The sequence below is a fragment of the Lactuca virosa genome, chromosome 1, assembly GCF_052849685.1.
Source record: "Lactuca virosa cultivar CGN04683 chromosome 1, Lactuca_virosa_CGN04683_v6, whole genome shotgun sequence".
Classification (NCBI taxonomy): Eukaryota; Viridiplantae; Streptophyta; class Magnoliopsida; order Asterales; family Asteraceae; genus Lactuca; species Lactuca virosa.
In genome coordinates this window covers 4295086-4318545 of record NC_136426.1, presented here as the reverse complement: position 1 = coordinate 4318545, position 23460 = coordinate 4295086, and the positions used below count along the sequence as shown (strand labels likewise).

The window sequence follows — 23460 nt, the reverse complement described above, 5'->3', positions numbered from 1 at the left end:
ACAAGTAAGAGAGTAGAGATGAAACTTGAAAGAGATTGCAGATTAGATACAAAGTAGAGAGGAGAGCATATGGGAATTTATAATACTTAAATCTTTGATTAATTGATTTATTAGGGAAATCGCAGCAGGTAAAGACACAAGTTAGCGTTGATCCAATCGATTCCTCCCCATCTCCTCGTCTTCTTCAGTTCTTTCGGACTCCTTCAATTAGGCGTGGAGGTTGTTTTTCCCAAAAAGACGAAGGCATCTACTTGTTTCTTGTCAGTGACTCTCGTGCCTTCTCAGACCTACACGGCTACACCCTTATCAAGTTGGATTTATGTTGTGATTATTATTTTGGGCCAAAAAAATACATATGTTAAAATTTGATGCCCCATCATTTGTTGCTGCCCTGGGCCATGGCCCAGCTCGCCCGGCCTTTGGGCCAGCCTTGGTATAACCATTATTAGAGCATCCGGTATAGACATCACGAAAGGACTCGTGGTCGACGTGGCCACGAACCACGACCATGCACACTATCCCGTCGGTTCGTGGTTGGGCATTGTTGTCGTTGGTTGTGGTGGGGAGGACGGAAGATGACGACCAATCAAATGCTTGGACCGTTTCCAACGGTCAAAATGTATATCTTTTAAATAAATAAAAGTTACCTATATAGACACATCTTACCATATTTTCAAACCATTCATCTCTTTATACTCTCAATATATATATATATATATATATATATATATATATATATATATATATATATATATATTACAAATTATGATTCGAATGACGATGGTGAATTTATCTCGACGCTCTTTAATGCCGTACAATACATAGACAATGAAGAACGTAAAGATGTTTCGCATATAAGAGCGGTTGTAAATCGAGATCACAAAGCCACACATAAATTATTGGTATGTTATTACTTTGCCGATAACTGTCTTTATAATGATACGACATTCGAACGTCATTTTCGTCTGAATAAGACATTACTTTTACATATTAGTAATGCTTTTGAGGTGCGTTATGATTTTTTTAAGCAAAAACCCAATCCTAGAGGTAGAATTGGCTTTACTAGTTTACAAAAATGTTCGGTTATGCTTAGATATTTAGGATACAATATAGCCTTTGATGCATCAGACGAGTACTTGAAAGTATCTGAGAGGACCGCAATAGAATGTGCATTTTTTTTTGCGCATGTGTGTATGAGGTTTATCGCAAAGAATATTTGAGCAAACCATAACACATGATATTGATAGATTATATTTGGCACATGAAGAGAGGCATGGATTCCAGAAATGATTGGCAGCCTTGATTGTACTCATGTTGCGTGGGAAATATGTCCAACTGCATGGCGCGATCAACTTACTCAAGGTGATATAGGTAGCTGTTGCATCTCAGGATTTGTGGATATGACATTCGTTCTTTGGAGTTGCAGGGTTTAACAAAGGTCGTAATGTTTTTAGCCAGTCCCCTATTTTCAACGATATCTGAACCGACAAAGTTTCTGATATGTTGTTTATGGTGAGCAGACATTTGTACAGATATGGTTACTACCTCTGTAATGGGATATACCCATATTATTCTGCTTTATGAAGGCATATTCAGTAAAAGGCAAAGTTGTTCACATAAAGATAGGAATCTACTAGAAAAGATATAGAGCGGACGTATGAAGTCCTCAAACAAACATGACATGTAGTGAAATACACTACATGACTCTGGGATATGTATAGAATTAAACGAATGATATATGTGTAACACCTGTTTCCGCTTAACTATTTTAAGAGGAATATAAAAAATTGGAATAATTAATTATATAGATAAGGTGAATCATTGGGGTTATATATATATATATATATATATATATATATATATATATATATATATATATATATATATATATCAAGGTTGTAAAAATCGTTCGACGGTAGCTCGACAGACGGTCGACTGGTGTTAAGGAAATAAACGGTCTTGACGGGGATTAATTGGGGACCATAGATTATTAATAAAATATAAAAATTAATCAAATATTAATATATTTTAAGAAAAACAAGTACTTCAAAATTAGGAAATAAGAAAATTTGTAATTCGAAATTTTGAAAATACAAAAATATGAACATTTTGGTATAATATTTGAAATTTTGAAAAATTAAAAATTTTGGAGTAAAAAAAAAGTTGATTTTTTGATTTTTTAATTTTTTTTGACTTTTTTCGACTTTTGTTGACCGATTAATCCCACAAAAACAGATTAATCCCGCCAAACCCGATTAATCCTAAATTTCCGATTAATACCCTAATCCTCGACGGTTGGAGAACGCCAAACGATTAATCCACGATTAATCTCGATTTCTGCAATCATGATATATATATATATATATATATATATATATATACACACACACACACACATGGATAAGATTGTTGTTATCTAATTATCAAGTAATTAAATAAATAAATAAATAAGGTTTATAAATGATAATAATAATAATGATATAACTATCATGACCTTAATGAAGGAAAGTGGATTGAAGGGACTAAAAGTGCATTTCGGGAAACTTATTTGAATAGAATCTAGGATGGAAGAGTTTTATCTTCAAATGACCAAACTACAGGGGCTGTTTCTGCTCATAGTTGAAAATCGGACAACTTGTCCCCCTTATAGGCGACATAGTGGGTGTGATAGGTTTTCTCTCGTTTTTGGTTACTGAACTTTCTTCGAAGTTATTTAAGCAACAAACCCTCTAGGATTTGAATTCCCTTATCAGGTGTTCCTGATCCTGAAGATGAACCTTCAGTTTTTGGGATTTGAATTCCCCCGTTGGGTCTTAGACTAAAGTCTAAGGGTGTAACCAACGTTATTGGAGTTTGCACTCCTGTCTGGATTTTTGGTAAATCCACAACCTTCAACGGATTTGTTGAGTCTTTACCTGGAGCCGTTTGCTCAGGACTAGACGTTTCTTTTCTTTTTAAAGGAGGTGAAACATTGACCTCTTGTTGTTCGATGTTCTTTTGAACAGTTACATTTTCTTCTTGACTCATAGGAGAGGAAGGAGAAGAAATTTCCTTTTTATGTTCAAACATAAATAGCCTTACAATTTTTAATTGGTTTATGACGAATTCCAATTCTTGTTCAAGAAGAGTTTGTTTGAGCATAAGCTCTTGTTCTTTCTCCATTTGAGAAAGGCTATGTACCTGTAGTCCAAATTATGGACTGAGGTTAAAACCTCTTGGGTCGTTAGACCACCAAAGTATAACGCCGAATGACTTTGATTCCTGCATGAAAAGAGTATCAAACCTGATTAGTTTTTATGTTGGAATTCTCGAGTTAAGAAGTCTGCAAAGATATTATTTTCTCCTTTAATGTGCTTTACTTCGAAGCTATATCTGGAAAACCACATTTGCCATCAAACCAATCGACCTTGTTTGTTATATCCAGAAATGTTATTTTTTAAAATAAGCAAAGTTTTTGTACCTTTCGGTTTAAAACAAGCTCCATCCATATTTCAAAGACATATGCAAAATGCTTTCAGATCTTTTGAAAAATTTTGTTGCGTTTATGTAGATGATATCCTCATATTCAGCAACAATGAAAATGAACATTTGTTACACGTAGCAGCTGTTCTAAAAAAATGTGATCTTCTTGGAATCATTCTTTCCTAAAAGAAAGCACAACTTTTTAAAAGTAAAATAAATTTTCTTGGGTTAGAAATAGAACAAGGAAGTCATCGTCTTCAAAATCATATTTTGGAAAATATTCATAAATTTCCTAATAAGATTGAAGATAAAAAATAGTTACAAAGATTTTTAGGAATCTTAACATATGCTTCAGACTACATTCCTAAACTTGCAAAAATAAGAAGTCCCTTAAAATGCAACTTTAAGAAAGATGTCCTTTGGTCATGGTCTGAAGATGATTCTAGCTATATGGGAAAAATAAAAAAGAACCTAAAAGAATTTCCACCTCTATATCATCCTAATATAGATGATAAATTAATTATCGAAACTGATGCTTCAGATAATTATTGGGGCGAAATCCTTAAAGCGATAAATTTTGAGGATCAATCCAAAGAATTAATTTGTAGATACACCTCAGGATCTTTTAAGGATGCTGAAAGAAATTACCATTCTAATGAAAAAGAATATCTTGCCGTTAAAAGAGTAATTGAAAAGTTTTCAATCTATCTAACACCTGTAAATTTTATAGTAAGAACAGATAACAAAAACTTTGCTTATTTTTTAAGAAATAACATTTCTGGAGATAACAAACAAGGTCGATTAGTTCGATGGTAAATGTGGTTTTCCAGATATAGCTTCGAAGTAGAGCACATTAAAGGAGAAAATAATATCTTTGCAGACTTCTTAACTCGAGAATTCCAACAGAAAAACTAATCAGGTTTGATACTCTTTTCATGTAGGAATCAAAGCCATTCGACGTTATACTTTGGTGGTCTAACGACTCAAGAGGTTTTAACCTCAGTCCATAATTTGGACTACATGTACATAACCTTTCTCAAATGGAGAAAGAACAAGAGCTTATGCTCAAACAAGCGACATATTATGGTTGGGTTGAGGTGGTCCTACTTTGTGCTGTAGGCTAAGATACCCGGCGGTCCAGGTGTACTGTAGGGCATGTGAGACAGTCCAGTCAGACTGTAGGTCCAAAGAGAGCGGTCTAGGTGTACTGTAGGCTTTGTGAGGCGGTCCGGTCAGATTGTAGGCTGATGTGTGCTTGCAATGTGTATTTGTTGTATGAAATATTTTGGGGGAACTCACAAAGATTTGACTTACAGTTGTAGACTTAAATGTTTTAGGTACTTTATCGGTTTGTGGGATGCGAAGGCGGGACTGTACACACATACATTAACAATTTTATGATTTAAGATTCCGCGTTGTTTTCCTTATAACTCTGATTTTGAAATATGGTCTTGAACAAATGGTTTTGACTTGGATGTATTTTATGAAAATAGGTGTTTATTCTATTTTAAAATTTGAAAATTTTATTCTAAAAATCGGGACTATACAAACATACATCAGTAGTTTTATGCTTCAAGATTTCACGTTGTTTTCTTTATAAGTTTGATTTTGAAATATGGTCTTGAACAAATGGTTTTAACTTGGATGTATTTTATGAAAATGGGTGTTTATTCTATTTTTAAAAATGAAAAATTTATTCTAAAATTCGGGACATTACAATATGCATGTATTATAATGTATAATATGATTATTGAACATGAAGATAAAGCAATTTGCACGTATGATCCGAACGACATAGTTATCTTTATTGAAGAGTTTGTACCTGGAACAACTAAAATTTTAGCATAAGTAGTTGACATTCATAACAGTGAAACGTGTTTCAATCTTCGAAAAGACGTCGCAGAGCATTTGTACCAAAAAAAACATGAAGGAAGATTATGTTTTTTTTTTATGTTTGCTTATTTATTTATTTATTTTATTTATTTTTAATTTTTGATTTTTTAAGTAATGTAGTTTTTTTGTAAGTAAATGTAATGTCTTTTTTTATTGAATGAAAAAATAGTTTTGAAAAAATCTATGTTTTTATTATATTTTGAATTAAACTTAACTAAAAAAATAATATGGAGTGGTGTGTTAGTGATATGTATCTTTTATGTTTAGTAGTTGGATGTAGTGATGAGGTTACATACCGTATTAATGATGGTTATACCGAATGACTTTATGACTGAGTTATTTAGGATATTGATGAAATAGTTGTCATTATTAATGTATTACGATACCAAAATATCCAAATGGTTGCATACTTTACTTTCGACATTATGTAAGTAAGGTGGAGTGGTGCGGTTTGTTTGTAAAGGTATTGTCAAAGCTTGGAAAGTTCTAAAAGAACAATAAAAAAGGGGGTCCCACTGGCTACTGAATATATGCTTTTGTTCTCAATGGGCCAGTAAATTGATTTGGGCTTACGTATTAGCCCAATATATGTTTATGAACAAAGTCTTTTACCTATCCTACGTACTTCAAAGTTCAAAGGAAAACCGGGAGAAATGCTACATTTGTTTTGTGAGATATCTAATTAAATATTTGTCTTCCTTGGATGTTATTTGTTGTCTCATCCAAACGGAGATGTTAATAGACCTTGTGTTTTAGTTTTTTGCAGTAACACATAATAATTTTTTAACATCCAAGAAATATTAGAACCAGATTTTTTAATATCTGTCGAGTCCAGATAAATTTGATCCATTAGATGTGAAACATTGAAAACTAGAAGCCGAATTTCAATCAGAAAAAAAATCCAATAATCTATATCCTAAATCCGGATAAACTAACCCACTGGATTATCCTAAATTCGATAAGCTACAACAAAATATCTGAAAAAATTTGGACAAGAGTATCCGATCCGAATAGAAAACCGGGTACTGTCCACAACAATAATTTAACATAAATGTTTTGATTTTATACATTTAAGCTTTTGCTTTCTAAAACATAAAATGCTTGCATAAATCGAAAATATGATGGAATGATGATTTCTCTTGCTTCCTAGCGCTTTCTACGTCTCATTGTCTTCAAAAAACAAAGCCTAGCCTTCTAAAATGATAATATAGCTGATACAAGTCGTATCTAGAAAATTCGCAACAAACTTTTTGACATTTACGTTGTATGGTCATGCCTAGTCTCCTTTATAAAAGGGCCCGAGCGGACTTCCTGTAAGCCCGATCGGGTTTGTGCTATTTCATTTATGTTTTGTAGTTGCATCATTTGACGAACTTCTCTTGATTTGGTTGTTTTCATTGTTATTTTGGCTTGGTGACATAATATGGTTCTTTCCTTCTCATAAACCTGTAAAACAACTTAAAGATTCACCAATAAATCAAGACCAACCTCATAAAATATAAAAAATGCAATAAGATGCAAAATGCCTATATATAATGCATGGAATGTGAAAAAATGGGTTTAAAATGTAAAAAATGATGCATAAAAATGCGTTCAATAATTTTCGTTGCCCAATAAAACTAAAGGGATTGAAGCTCGACAAGATTAATATGAAGCTTGCCAAGGTTGAGGTGGAGCTTGCCTCATATGGCAAAAACTGCCCCTTTTCTCTCGGCATGAGGTTATGGTACCGAGCCTCGATACTCCCTTGCTGTTTTCGCTCTCTTCTCCTTGCTTTCATTTCTTGCCTATCTCTCATGGCAGATGGCACCACTCCATTGATATGAAAAAACCATGACAAAACTAAAGTGGCTCACAAGGCATAGCAGTGGTCCTTACAACCTAAGATAAATTATATGAAACAACAAATAATTGATTGAGTAGGTAGTTTGTTTTGATTTGATATGTATTTTTCATAAGAAAATTGAAAAAAGAAACACTCTTGTACAGGATTTAACAAGAAAACATGTATTTAATAATAATTTTTTTTTCTCTTCTTCTGAATTATATAGAAACACCAAAAAAGGCTATACAATTTTATAAGAATGAAGCGTATTTAATCAATGTTTTAAAAACTGGTTTTTTAGTTGAACGGTCGGGTGGCCGGTTCAATCCGAATTCCATAAGTTTATATATTTTCTATTTTTCTACATACGTACATATATAAAAGCAAAAAATTTCCTATATTTGGCAGTGGTGTGTTTCGGCCTTCGAGTTGTGTATATTCCGGTTAAACTAATCGATCAAGCTGATGAATTTGTTTTGGAAATGAGTTGTTTTTGTAACAGGTAAAGTGAAATCCAACTATTCAAATCCAATAAACCGGCTCAAACGAGTTTTTGCCGTTTAACCAAGTTTTTGAAGAAGCCACCCAGTTCGATCCAATCTAAAAATTGGTATAAAACCGATTTTTGAAACATTGTATTTAATTTATCTTAAAAAGAAAATGTTGAAATTTGCCTGATACTTACATTGTTCATTTTATAAAAGGAAATATTATCCGTCAAAATTTCAATATGTACCCGAAAATAGAAGTCGGATATTCGTATTCGGATATATCGAAAGGCAAAAGAAGAAAAATCAGCCTGTGCAGTGCATTAATAGGTAGGGTTTATTCGCGCGATAAACCTCCCCAATTTTCATATCAATCTCGCTCTCTGTCATCATCTTTCTGTGCTTGTTGGCTGACTCCGTTTCCCTAGGGTTTCGCCTGAACAAATCAGGTCAAACCTCTAGATCTCAAGAAGTAAGCTCTAATTCCTTCGTTGGATTCATTTGTAACCATCTCTTGTCAATTTCCATTTCTTACTTCAGCTGTGTATCAAGTTTCTGAATGTCTGATTGAAATCCTATTTTTTTGTTTTCTTTTTCCAATTGGAATAACAGGTACATGGACGAGCAACTTCAGAGTAAGTACTCATTTCTTCATTGTGGTCCTTACTGATTCTTGTTATGGTGCATTAGTTTCTGAACCAATTTATCGTTCATGCTCTTTGAGTATAAATTTTGTCCATGAAGCATTAAGTTTTTATTTTGAATATGTTGTAGCTTAAATATGAAGTTAGTTATGTCGCTCCAAAGTATTTTGAACTTCTATTATCTGTGAAAAACAGTAAGAGATAGATCATGAACATATTAGGGGTCTTGGAGTGTTAAGTAGCTGTCGAGACCTGTCATCTACAATCCATTGAAGTCTATAGAATTCAATGAATTTCCACTTCATCCATTAAATACCTATACAAATTTACTTTTACAGTTTTACCTTTCACAACCCATTAAACACCTATTCAATCTTAATCATCTCTTTATTATATCCATTGAACTTTTGAATGCTCATTCAACTCCAGTTCATGTCATCACCCACATTCCATTAAACACCTATTCAATCCTAGTCACCACCTTATTCAACTATTATACAACTTGCATTGTGGATGCCCATGGTAGTGGAGCTAGTTGGTGCTTCCATGGTAACAAAAGATTCCCCTTTATGTGGCTTATATTGAATGGACCAACTGAAAATATTCTTTGGCATCTGATTGGCACCTTTTGTTACATATATCTTTTTTTTTTAATGACAGCCTATTATTCACATTGATATCTTGGTGAGTAAATATTGATTTCTTAAATCATACCTAATAATCTACAAATTGGAAAGAAGGGTTATAATTATATATTAAAGGCAAAGAAGAGGAAAGTGAGAGATATGTATGGTCAGGAAACCAAGAGACATGAGAGAGTAACAACTAACAAGCAACAACATCATTCAAACTAAAAGTCATTGAAAAGAGGTGGATTCTTGTAAACTTGGTGATTGTGTATCCATTTGTTGGTTGTGCATTGAGTGATAGGCAAACAGTTCTAGATACTTTTTGGCCCTTTTCTTTTTCTAGTGCATTCATTTGTAATACCCACCCTGTTTTTTTCCTTCTTGTAGCAAGTGCTCTGTTGAACATTATTTTTCTCTCTATATATATTAACATATATTATACAAGTTTAAGAGTGGTAAACATGGACTTGTTACAGGTGTATCAAATTGCTATGTATTCAAAAGTCGGTTGCAAGAGTATGCTCAAAAAGCAGGACTCACCACACCTATTTATCATACCATCAAAGAAGGCCCTTCACACCAGCCATTATTCAGGTCATCTGTTGTCCTAAATGATGAAAGTTATTATTCTTTGACTGGATTTCTAAACCGAAAAGCTGCTGAACAATCTGCTGCTGAAGTTGCTCTCATTGAAATCGCAAAATCTGGTGCTACAGATAAAAGCGTGTCTCATCCTGTGGTAACTATAATCTTTTTTTTATTAATTGAATAATAACTTTCCTAACTCATAATTGATTGATATAAATTCCTCTCTCTCTCTCTCTCTCTCTCTTTTTTATAGCATGAAACCGGATTATGCAAAAATCTACTTCAAGAATATGCACAAAAGATGAACTATGCGATTCCATCATACACATGCACGAAAGATGAAAAAAAGGGGAGGGAATCCCCGTTTTATTGCACTGTTGACATAGGTGGAATCAAATACATTGGTACAGCAGCAAAGACAAAAAAGGAAGCAGAGCTTAAAGCTGCAAAAATCGCTCTTTTGGCTATAAAGATGAGTGGGCCAGAATCCAATTGGCAATCCGACCCGGTGGATACGGATACGGATACGTTATATACGGTGGTCCCCACTAAACGAAAGGAACCTGAGCAGGTGGTTGTGGAGACAGAGGGCAAAGTGAAAAGTAAAAAAAGGAAAAAAAGTAAATTTGTTAAGCAGCGACGAAAGAAGAAAGCTAGAACGCCAGGTGGCGATGATGATGATGGGGTGGTGAAAACGGACGACGATCCTTGTTGTAAGAATGAGGTCAAAGTCAAAGATTTGGATTCGAATGGTGAAAGTGTTTTGGTTGTGAATGAAGAAGTGAAAGAGTTGAAAGCGAATGGAGAAAGTGTTTTTGTTGTGAATGAACAAGTCAAAGATTTACAGTCAAATGGGGAAAACGTTTTGGTTGCATGTGATAACATGAGTTGAGGGAGATTTTGAGTTATTTAATAGTCATGATGTAATTCATTGGGTGTATGTTTTTTTTGGAGCTTGAAATATATAAAATCCTGTATTTTGGTATTTTGTAATTTCTAACAATTACTTGGATATTGACCCCATTGGCATCACATGCAATCAGATTTTGTTCCTGGATTACTCCTTTCCATTTGTTGTTTTTCTTTGCATTTGTAGTTCATTACGTTTAATTTTTGATCATTTTGTCTTTACATTATATGGCTATAGTGTTTTTTTGTTAAATACTCACATAAGTTTTATTATATATTTGTTTTTTTGTATATCTTCCCATGTTTTGTTTTCTTCATAAATGGAAGTTATATGTCACCAAATGGCCATATTTGAAGTTTATATTATAAAACAATCATTTAGTTCATGAAAATAGCCTTATGATATGAATTAGTGAACTAACCTTTTTGGTCAAAAGTGATTTTGTGATTTATCGTGCAATTCATAAAGTTCTTGAAGTTAGTTTATGTCAAATCTTTAGCCCACTTTATTATGAGGTTTTGTAAAGTTTTTGTGAAATTCATTTATTGCTTGCATCATAAATTTGGCCCTTTGCTCAACATAATTTTCACAACATTTCCCTATCTAAGTTCTATTCCAATTTCAACCCCATTTATTCTCGCTTTCAAAAGATGCCTCCTAATTCATCCAACAATATCAAGCTCTTCCAAAGTTCCAATAATGCCGACAAAGGTGGTTATGAATGTTCAATAAAAACCCATGACAAAATTGCAAAAATGGTCCATGTGGTATGTATTTTTTGGGGTTTTAGTCCAAACCCCGACTTTTTTGGCTTCGTAGTCATTTTGACCATGTTTGTTTGTGATTTTAGTCCCTCGAAAATCTGAAAAGACTAAAATGCCCTTTCTGATATACTTTTTATGTTTTTTCATTTTAGGCTAAAAAGGAATCCCAAACACCCCCGAAAATGAAAGAAGATGGTGTTACAGACTTTAAGAGAGAGAGAGAGGGTATTTTATTTTTCTTTTATTTTTAATTGTTGTAATAAAAGAAAAATAAAAAATTAAATAATAAGAGGAAAAATCGTCTTTATAAAAATGTTCAAACAATATTGGACCAAACTCGCAACAAAATGAAAAGTTTGAACCTGTGGTGCTAGTCCAAACTTTTTTGGACCAAAGTGGTAATTTTCAGCTAACCACAGGGACCATTTGTGTAGTTTTGTCCAAGGAAAATAAAAATATATTGCACTACAATATCAACAAACAATACAACAAATGTGGTCTTCAATTTAATTTGACAGATAAAAAATTAGTGCAACCCCACTGTTGCATCTACAATCCCACAAGGGTGGGTTACCAATCCTGCAAAAATAAATCAACAGAAGTTGTTCATTTTGAAATGACTACTGGATGCATTATGTTAAATTAATTATATGAGCACAATTTAACAATTATTTTATAAAAGAACAAATGAACACGTAATTAAACAATGAATCATAAACAATAAACACATATCATGGCCCCTCAAAAGAAGTAGAAAACACGAGAGAGAATTAGAGAAAGAGATAAACCGCCACCGTCACTGTTTTCCACGCCTTTGGGTTTCCGTCAATGGTTTCCGACGATTGAGCAAACCTTCGACTGTGGCTGGTTTAATGCAGAAGGAAGAAGATCAGCATTGGTAGTCACCGATATGGTGGTGGGTTGGGGCGGTGGAATCAATTAGAGAATGGATCCATTGTCGTTGGTAAGTGTTGAGCCAGAGAGAAAAAACGAACCCTGATGACATGAGGCGTTGCTTTCATCTGCGGCGGTGGATAGGTCAACGACACCCATGTCCATCGTTTTTTGCCTCACGGTTCAAGTTTCCAGTTTCCGATCAAATATATGTTTTACGCCACCTTCGATATGTATCTTAATCAAAAGGGAGCTCTTGAGGAAAATGATTTTTTGGGTTTACTCTTTTCATTCTCACTAGGAAAATGATTCACGGGGAGTTGTGGTGGGCCCCTTCTTATTTTTTTAATTATTAAAATAAATAAATTAGTATTAGATATAAGAAGAAATGAAAGAACATTAGAAAATAAATAGCCCAAGGGTATTACAATCATTTCACTATTCAGAGGGACTAAAAACACAACAAAATTAGCTCAAAAAGACCACAAAATCATAAAAGTCAGGATTTGAACCAAAATCCCAAAAAATACATGTTTTTGCCGTTTTGTCAAAACCTATTTCTTGTTTTGGCCTATATATAATATCCCCATAATCACTTTTACCGTGATTGGTGATTTCCACCGATGATGCCTAAATACATGATGATTGGTATAGATAGTTATGAAAAAGTCAACAAGAGAGTGATATGAAAAATACAAGGAAATTATTGTATGTGGAAAATGGTAACATATAAGAATTAAAAAAAAAAGAAGAAATGGATTATCCAAATTAAAAAAATTAAGTGGCATAAATTAGAAATATAATTTCAATATGGATTGTTCCCTACTTCTCCAACCAGTTCCACAATGTCAAAAAGATATGTATATATTGAAAGTGGACGGAGGTTTATTGATGGCAAAAAAAATATATATATCTTCACTTTCCAGGATATTAGAAATAACATAACAATCTTGATTCTTAAAGAACTTATCTATTGTCATTGCTCAGATTGGATAATTATACAATCATTTTTAATGCCTATGAAGAAAATGTTCATATTAATTATGCAACCATTTATCCTATTAAAATTGAATCATTTACAATTTTTATCATGCATATGATCCTACATTGTTTTCCTTATGTTGGCGAGCTAAACAATTGTTGAGAATGCAGTAAGTGGATTACATTTGATTGTTACTCTATAAACTTCCATCTCATAAACATGAAGATGATTGATGTTAATGTTGGTAATTTTAGTGTTATCAACATATTTTGGTGTAATTGTTATTAATAATGAGATAGGTCGTGCTCCATTTACTAACCGAGTTAGGAGGTGCGGGGTGCACACTCAGAGTGATAAATGTGAACTCGGGAATACGGGAGTCCGGGGGCAGCGCCCCTGGGTGCAAGGTTCCAAGGGGCTGTAGCCCCTTGACGGGTTCTAGGGGCAGCACCCCTGGTGGGGTTCGGGGCAACACCTCAAAACTTAAAGCGGTTTTTTACATCGGGTATGACTCCAACCATGCATTTCTTGATGACATCTTGATGATGCAAAAGTTAGTTATGCTTAATAACTACCGGTTTTTGGCGCCAAATCTGGAGAAAAATGCAATACCCACTTTTCCCAATGGTATAGGAACATTCTTCATGTTCTAGAAAATGGGTTACAAACCATATACTCTCAAAATCTGATTTAAGATTTGTTCTATCTCTCAAGAACATATTAACAATTATTTTGTGTTTCACAATCTGAATTAGGCCTGTAATTCAGATTGGTTCATTCTTGGATTATCTCACTTCTGAATTGTGTACCCCAAGCAAAAGGGACGAATTACAGATTTCAGAAAGTGTTTGATAAACACGATCCTTGAATCTATCCAAATTTGTTTTTATTGTTATTCTGATCCCTTATTTTTTAACAGTTAATTTGCAGCTTTTGAATATTATCAGGTGGTTTGTAGGATGTGTTTTGTTAAATTTTGATTTATTAATATTTAACAAAATAACTATATGCCTTTAAGTGCTATTAATAATATTTGGTTGATTGGAGATTATAATTATACTAAATACAAAAGATTTATTTTTCTTAACCAAACAAATCTACTATTGTTAAGTTGTGGAACATGATTCATCTTTTGATTTTATAGCCGTTAGACAGACCAATAATGTGATGCATTTATCAGATTTGATACTAAACTGAGGTAATAGTCAGATTTGTCAGAATTTTAAGATTTGACGTTATCCATAATTTTTTAAAGTCAATAACATATATATATATATATATATATATATATATATATATAAAATCTTTTTCATATGTTCATTTGTGGTTGGAGCCGATCATTCTAATCGTGTAAACCATATAAAATACCGTGCTGTTATTTTATTTTACATTATTACTTTGTGTATTGAATCATTAATTGTTTGTTGAAGCGATTGAACCCTAAAAACTACTCCCCGCTTTCATTAGCAACCTATTTTTAGATCCAATTTCGAAACAAACATGCAGTTGTTAAAAGTAAGTAACAATTAAATGTTGTTTCTCAAATGTATGCATTACTAGGAATCATACCCAAATGGAATTGTGAAGAAGTAATTAAGAAACTTATATGGATTACTTAGCTAGGTCCATAAACATGAAGCTAGCCCTATTAAGTTTTACATATTTTAGTTAATCCCCTTGCGGATGTTTCGATTTATGATAGTTTAACTAGATGTTTATAGAACCATTTGCAGGTTCAGGTAGTTTGGTATGAAAATGTTAGAAAAAAAAAAAAAACAAAGAAAGAAAGATGAGAAGAGAAGATAATGTAAATGTAGTCGATCGTGAATTCATGGAGGTCCCATTTGTGCTGGAGACTTGAGCAACTTCTTTAAAGTGTTAACAATGCTCTTAAAAGTTGGGCGTTGAGCAGGATCACTGTGAAACACATGGAAAATTAATTAACCAGTTTAGAAAACAAGTGGTTCACGAGGTAAAAAGATTGATGATGGCATGCAAGGGTTGTTAAATCTTACTCAGCCCAGCATGATTCCATGAGTGAGGTTAATGCAGGAGGGGTGTTGATGGGTATCGTTAGTTTCCTGTTCTGGAAAGCCACTGCTCCCACAACCTGAAATTCCACAAAACCATATAACTTAATTTAAAAAAGAATTTTCCCTTATATAATAAATTAATAAAAGGATTATTTATGATATCACTAAGCTGACCTGAGCAGGGCTGAGTCCGTTCCATGGCTGCTGCATGGTGACGAGCTCCCATAAGATGACACCGAAACTGTAAACATCAGATTTTTCATTTGAGGGCTCACCACGCAGGAATTCAGGGGCCATCCATTCAGGCTGCCATCATTACATATATATAAAAAAAAGAAACAGTTAATTACTTATATATATATATATATATATATATATATATATATATATATATATATATATATATATATATATATATATGATATATTTCAGACAAGAAACGACTAACAAGTACTGTAATTACAGAAGCTTACTGTTCCTGCAACAGATTTTGATGATATGAAAGTATTTGCTTTAAATCTGGATAACCCAAAATCACAAACCTACAAATACAATTTTATAATATGGGTCAAATACAGTCACAGAAAACGGTTAGTTACAAATTAAGTACGTGTTGGATTAATGTAAGTACCTTGACAGTCCAGTTTTTATCGACCAATAAGTTTGGAGATTTGAGATCCCAGTGAACGATGGGAGGATTAAGACAATGAAGATAATTGATGCCCTTTGCCTGCAACAACAAATAGCCGATCGAGATAATTATTTTAATTATTGTTGAAATTCAAGATTCATATATATATATATATATATATATATATATATATATATATATATATATATATATATATAATAATAAAAATTAAGTAACCAACCACATCCAAAGCCATGCGTATACGTCGCCTTTGATCCATAATTTCACCAGCTGTTGGTCGATGTATAAGACGAAATAGACTACCCCTGTAATTAATGTTTCATCATCAATTATATATTATATATATCAGTAACAAAAAGCAACTTTCCATGCATGATATTGATTGAGTTATATATATATATATATATATATAAAATGAAAAGGGAGTTAGGCTACCTAGGTAAGTACTCTGTCACAATTGAAAAATGTGGGCGAACAGTCACTGCACCCATGAACAGAACCACATTCGGATGCCGCACTCGTTTCATAATTGAAACCTTACAACAAACCAATATTCAACACCAAATTTAGAATACAATTTTATTTTATTATTATATAAAAACAACATAAATATACAAATAATGTTTGTTATATATACCTCCCTCAGAAACTCCTTCAACTGATCATCTTGGAAGTCCTGGACAGTTAATACCTTAACTGCCACATCCTACATACGTAGAATAAAAAACAAAAGAGTTTAATTAATTAGATTCTGAAAAATAATAATCAATCATGCATTGTGTTTTGGTTATAGAAAAAGACCAACCGATCCATGCCACTCTGCTCGATGCACTGTCCCAAAAGAGCCTGAAACAACCAACATCATGTCTGTTAATGTTATATTATTAATTAATTAAGTAGTTATTTATATATAATTGATTTGGAGGGGAGTAGTAATTAAGTAAAGTAATGGTTAATGATTACCAGCACCAATACGCTCCTTGATATGCAAGTCATCCCAAGCTATCTCCAGCCAGTCCATTGCAAGAGATGGCTCAAGGGTCAAGTACCTTGGAGCAGTCACAGGAAAACTATTGCTTCTAAATTTCCCCACATCACTAATTGTACTCTTGCCTTGATCAATTTTAGCTGATATTTGATCACTACTAGTACTGTATTTCACTGCTTTTGGCGTTTCAATCATCTCACAAACTCTATAGTTTCTATCAATTGGGACTGGGACGCATCTCATTTCCTTTGATTCTACTACACTTTCTTCCTCACATACTCCACCTCCTCCTTCAATGCCTGCATGCATTTACCACATTAATTCATCATACATTATTTAGGGGGACGATTTTATGTATATTAATTAACAATAATTACGTACTCTTGACTTGAGAAATGGATGCTCGGTCCACATAAACTTGTTCAACTTCTTTCAAATGAGAGCTTTGAAATGGTGAAGGCACCGAAGAAAGTATATCTCCATTGATTGATGAATCCGGATTATACACGTTTCCTGGTTGCCCAATTAGATCCATTACATACTCCCTATATAATAATTAAACAAAAGACACATTAATAAAAAAAATAAACAATGAAATTAGATATAAGAATTAGTTCGACCTTGTGGATTTATCGTCTTGAATTTTGACAAGGCATGAGGATCTATGATCTTCAACACAATACTTGCAGCCTCGAGCTATCCGGCAAGGTAGTCCCACATAGTCTGCCAGTTTCTGCATATGCATCGATATTAATTTCCATCAATATATATATATATATATATATATATATATATATATATATATAAATAGGTAGATCCATCATATAAAAAATATATATTGAATTTAAATCATATATATATATATATATATATATATATATATATATATATATATATATATAACCTTGAAAAGAATAGCTCTGTGTCTACAGAGTCCTATGGACAAGCTTCCAATCGGGACCAAAATGCCATTCTGAAGATCCCTCAGCCTCATGCTAGCCGATTCCCATCGTGCATGGAGATCATCTTGCTCAATAGGAAACGACCCCCTTAATTAAAATTTAAAATATATAACAATATCAATACATAAAAATTAATGCACAATAATTAATTAATTAATTAAGCAAAAATAATTCAATACATATATACCCCATTGTAGAAGCAACAAGTTTTCCAAGCTTTTCAGCCAACATGAGATTGTTTTCAGCAGAAAAATACAGGTCTTGTGCTCTATCTTCCAAGTCTCTGAGGCGTGAATCCCCATATCTATCCACAAGAAGCACCTCCATTGATGTAGTGCCTGGATTCACAGCTTTGAGTGAGAGTAAAGATGGCAAGCGTTTGCCTTCTTCAGAGTTGCTGCACATCATCCACATATACGGATCCATTCCCAGGATGTTATAGAACCCGTCTGATATCTTATCATTGTAAGATAAAGTACCATTAACCTGCAGATTCATTTTTCACAAACAAATTAACCATTAATTAATTAATTATCAAAACACAATAAAAGTTAAATGAAAATTTTATTCAAACAAATTGGAGCAATATATTAACATCAACAAATTAAGACTGGATATATATTTCTTCTTTCAAGACATGATCGATAACCAATTTAGTTGAGAAGGGAATATTTGTACGTTATACTTTCTGAAAAGAGTGGTTATCAATTATTCTTATATCTTTATATACCAACCCAATATTTCATACACATAAAAAATAACAGGAAACATGGATTTAAGAACACATTTTTGTTCTTTATCATCCATCATTATATATTGAGAGTAATTGATCTCTAATTATATCCTAATTCTATGGAATATTGACATGAAAATGATTCTGTTTTCATAGAGATAGCTACATTATAATTAAGTTTATGTTGTTTTAATCAACATATCATACTATTGATATTTTTGTCCAAAACTACGTACCTACAGAAAGATCAAATATCGGTTTGACATTAGACAAAAAGTTTTTAAAATATGTTCAAACTACAAACCAAGGTCACTCAACTTGGAGCCTCTCGAATATATTACTCCTCCAACCGTGTTACAGAAATATAACAAGTAACTTTATGTTCAAAATCTAACAATTTATAAAATAATATTTAATAATGAAACTTAAACTAATTAATGTGGTCCATATTTTATAATAATTCAGAAGAAAACAAATAATTGCAAATAGAATATTTGTTTAAAACTAAAGATGACGTTCATTATAGGACTAGAAAAGAGTAATACATGGAAAAGTTGTTAGTTGTGGATGCGTAGCATATACTCAAGATATATACTACGAATAGTCATGTCAATCACGTCCATTCTAATACTAGAAAATTGGCCTAATTATGGTCCGATTTAACCTCTCATTAGCTTCAAAGCAACTTTAATTTGCTTTTTAATCAATGATCGAAGCAACTTTGTATTTTGCACATGAAGAATACTTTGCTAGGTAGGTACCCTCATGCCAATTTCCAAATAACCACAAAAAGTAGAATTTCGTAACAATAATAATAATCATAAAAAGGTGTTTAAAAATAATATGTAGCGTTTAATTTCCTACATAAACTTCGATCAATAAATTATCATTTAAACTATATACGTTTATTTTTATGGTTTCTATCTCTGTATTGCATCTCTAGAAGCATAAGTTTGACTACTTAATTACAACCCAAGATGATTACAACCAAATTATCTACTTAATTATTAATTAATATGCTCTATATTCTTATCTAAATAAATAAAGATTAATTTTTTTGGAACCCCGGCCACAGCTAATCCTAAATGACTAGATAAAAACACACACTCACACATTATAAGAAGTTGTTTATTCTTACAACACTTAGTGTTTCCTTTGTATGAAGATAATGATGATATATTGTTTATATATAAAAAATAAAACAAATATAGCAATTAGAACAGATTAAGATACGTAACAAATTAAGAAAACATGTGTAAATTATATATGAAATGGAAATAAAAGCACATGAACTAAGCAAAATCAACGGATATATAATGGGAAGAAAAGAAGGATGGATGATGATTGATAGACAATCTAGAAAGATGTATATAGAAAACAAAAACCCCCCAATGATATTAAGATACTTGATTTGATATATAATCAAGAAAATTGTTTGAACTGTGCATGTAAAATAATTTACAAAAGAATATATAATATAGGTGTAAATGTATATCATTAAGTTATATGTAATTGTAATGATCAAATTGGTAGTTTTTTCTTGAAACTTTTCAAAAAAGGACTGCAACCATTATGGAAGACACTTTAGAGAAAAAAAGTTGTTGCAAATTGCATGAATATATAGCTTAAATTATGTATGTAGGGCGTCACCCAAGGCTGTTGTTTTCTGCAATTTCTATTTTTTTTATAGGTCCATACAAGATGGCCCAATTCATATGTGATGGAAGAATAAAGGATACACGATTGTCTTATCTAAAGACATAAAAATATGGACACGAAATGAAAGACTTCTATTTTTAACATGATCTCAAGGTCTGTATTTAATTAACGTAATTTCTCACATTTAAAAACTAAAAATCAAACGTTAATGCTTAAACAATGCGTCTAATAATTGAATTTTGGCTATATATGATTACCCATCAACCCACCACCCCGCTACGTACTTTAATTTCAAACCAAACCAAATGTGTAGAATACTTCTATTCAAATTCATCATCTAAATAATTTTTTTTAAATAAAACATTGATTACTTTTGCAAATAAAAATATAGTTAAGGGTATCAAAACTTTAGAACAAAACTAAAAGAACAAAAAAGGTACGCAATTTTTTTGCCAACAATTATCATTTTTAATGATCGAAAACTATAGAACTGATCGTTCCCAATATAAGCTCACTAATTATACAGGCCCCTCAAATCTGTGACTATTTAGGATAAGAACTATATATAAATCTAATTAATTAATACAAGATTTGGTTTGGTATCAACAACCAAACCAACCCAATTAATTGTTTCGATTTTTTTTTTTTTTTCCCAATAGAAAACTCTTTATTTTAGAAAGCAATCGTATCATCTTGATATTAAATTAAAAGTTGTAATTATTTAAGGATGAAAATAGGACAAATTAATTTCAAGTGGTGGTTGATGGTGCCGGACTGCCGTCAACTTAACAATCAGCGGCGTAAATTTTTTTTTTTTTTTTTCTTAAACGTGTATGTACCACATCCATAAAGCAGAACAAGATCGATTAACACTAAAATGCAAAGATCATCGGTAAATCAATGAAGTACGGAAGTAAAGAAGGAGAAAAATCATACCCATAGACGATACGAAACAGACTCTGCATCATAACACGTCACGGCAGGACCGCCACCACCACCACGTCCTTGTATAAGTGTAGGCTCGTCACCGATGGTTGCTTGATGGGTTAACCGTTTAGCTAGCGTAAGTTGCAAGTAATAACTCTCACGCCACCTTTGGACAAGATTCCGACGACCATCATCTCCATCACCACCATCACCACCATCACCATTCCCCACCATCACATCCTCCTCCCTCATCCCTATCGTCTCCTCCGTTACCGGATCCTTATAAAAAGCAGCAGAACTCGACGTAGCGATCGTGCCGGAGAACAAACTCGCCGCGTAACTACTTGCGGCATCACTGGATAACCTCCGCAGAGAAACCTGTCGATCACCAATGCTTTTCTGTGTGGTTGGATGATTAAAATCGGCGTCGGAGACGTGACTACGCCAGTCGTCGTCGACAACATCCTTCACCGGCACCGGCGAGAAATGTTTCAAGTCGTTGTTGTTCAGCCTCACGTGCCCGGAGCCGGAAACTGAATCACCTCCGGAAGTTTTTTTCTCCACCAACCAATTTACGAAAGCAGCAAGTTGCTGTTTGGTCTTCTTCCCGTGGCTCCGATCGCTTTTACAGCTATTAAAATGGTGCCGTCCGGATAGCAAAGCTGTATGTCCATATACATGATCTGTATTCGTGACCCTATCGCTATCGCCTGCGATCATGAAACTTGAAGTTTCTTTCGAGATCTTCTTCTCGTGATCTTCAGCTATTGATAACGAATTCGTGATCCCACCGCTTTCGGGAAATTGCCTCGGGAAAATGTAAGTTGTTCTATGCGGCATTTTCACAAACACCTATAGGTTGTTTTATGTAAATAGATCGAAAAGGGCCAAAAAAAAAAAAAAAAAAAGTCGAACTCTCTTTTTTCTTCTCTCTATCTCTATCTAAATCTAGCACAGATCCTATTCTCTTGGTCGGAAGTTAACAGCACCGGTGAAAGAAAACTGATCGTATTTCTGCAGCAATTTTTTACGTGTTGTCGACTTGATGAACCGCAGCAAGGAACGCATTTTCCCACTTTGAAATAACCAAAACAGAAGTACACAAAAATTCGCGCGTGATGAAACTGCTTCTGATCTTAATCCAAATCACGAATCTTCATCATAAAACTCGAAATTATATATATAAGCTTTGCCAACAAAATCTAGCTACGCTTAATAGTCGTGAAGCAAGAACGGACGTACGTAGGATCTAGTTCATCAACAAATTAAAACTGATCCTAGCTATAATCATGAAAACAAACCACTATGTATGACAAATTTATGAGAAGTGAAGCTTGAAGGATGAAAAGATAAGTTGATTGGTGGATTTGCAGAGGACTCGCTTCAAGAATGGAATAGCAGAGACTGTCTGGGTTACTATAAATAAATAAACAAAATAAGGCGCAGGTGATAAGGAAGACAGATTGGTATGCACAACCGGCGTAGGTTAGACGGGGTTTCTAATTGGAGGAAAGGGCGGCTGCATCGTTATTTGGAAAAAGAAAAAAAATGTATTTTATCTAGTCTGGAAACCGCCGATTCATTTGTTTAAATTAACTGCCATGCAAATAAAGCCACGGGTCGGTTTAGGTCGGGTCGAGTCTGGGCCGATGGTGTTTAAAGTGAGTTTTTTATTTTGGGTATTTACTAAAAGCCATTTGGTCTCATGCTATGTTTGACGTAGCTGTTAGCTAAAAAGCTAGCTGATAAAAAATAACGTTTAGTAAAACTAGCTGAAATATATAAAATTACATAAAAAGACATGTATAAGTATGCGTTTCTATAACTAATTAAGGGGTGTATTTGGAAAATTTTAAAAAAGCTTCTAAAAAGCTAGTCTAAGGCTGTGTTTGGCGCGCCACAGCTAGATGATAAACTAGCTTATTTTTCGAGTTTTTTTTATGTTGTCGTGTTTGGTAAGCCAAAAAGTAGCTTATAAGCTAGCTTTTTGAAAAGCTACTTAGACTAGCTTTTTAGGAGCTTTTTTAAAATTTTCCAAATACACCCCTTAATTAATTATAGAAACACATACATTTACATGTCCTTTTATGTAATTTTATATATTTCAGCTAGCTTTTCAGTTAGTTTTACCAAACGTTATTTTTTATCAGCTAGCTTTTCAGCTATCAGCTAGCTTTTTATTTAACAGTTAGCTTTTCAGCTATCAGCTAGCTTTTCAGCTAGTACGCCAAACATAGCCTAAGTAGTTTTTCAAAAAGCTAGCTTATAAGCTACTTTTTGGCTTACCAAACACGACAACATAAAAAAGCTCGAAAAATAAGCTAGTTTATCAGCTAGCTGTGGCGCGCCAAACACAGCCTTAGTGGTAACAAGAATGTTCGAAAGGTGAAGAGGTCGAGGGTTCGTTTTTTTGGTGGACAAAATGTA

General features: G+C 33.2%; 2 protein-coding genes across 3 annotated transcripts; one reads left to right on the top strand and one right to left on the bottom strand.

The window, feature by feature from the left end:
• The first annotated feature begins 8003 nt into the window (after positions 1–8003).
• Positions 8004–10597, top strand: LOC145131819 (double-stranded RNA-binding protein 7-like). Its single transcript, XM_079066467.1, has 4 exons — positions 8004–8140; positions 8281–8303; positions 9418–9680; positions 9783–10597. The coding sequence occupies exons 2-4, from the start codon at positions 8285–8287 to the stop codon at positions 10419–10421; spliced, it is 921 nt and encodes a 306-aa protein (XP_078922593.1). The 5' UTR covers positions 8004–8140; positions 8281–8284; the 3' UTR covers positions 10422–10597.
• Positions 10598–14672: 4075 nt separating this feature from the next.
• On the bottom strand, positions 14673–22583 carry LOC145131807 (Protein kinase superfamily protein). Of its 2 annotated transcripts, XM_079066457.1 has the most exons (15): positions 21043–22581; positions 17902–18200; positions 17657–17801; positions 17373–17485; positions 17134–17297; positions 16728–17051; positions 16570–16610; positions 16402–16470; positions 16200–16300; positions 15985–16069; positions 15744–15842; positions 15586–15654; positions 15287–15418; positions 15095–15189; positions 14673–14996 (listed from the first exon to the last, which is right to left on the bottom strand). In XM_079066457.1, exons 1-15 carry the CDS (start codon positions 21871–21873, stop codon positions 14909–14911), a joined length of 2655 nt encoding a protein of 884 aa, XP_078922583.1. In that variant the 5' UTR covers positions 21874–22581; the 3' UTR covers positions 14673–14908. The 2 variants fall into 2 exon arrangements, with proteins under 2 accessions (XP_078922583.1, XP_078922589.1); XM_079066463.1 differs by lacking the exons at positions 14673–14996; positions 15095–15189 and having other exon boundaries at positions 15291–15418; positions 15576–15654; positions 21043–22583.
• Positions 22584–23460: the final 877 nt, after the last annotated feature.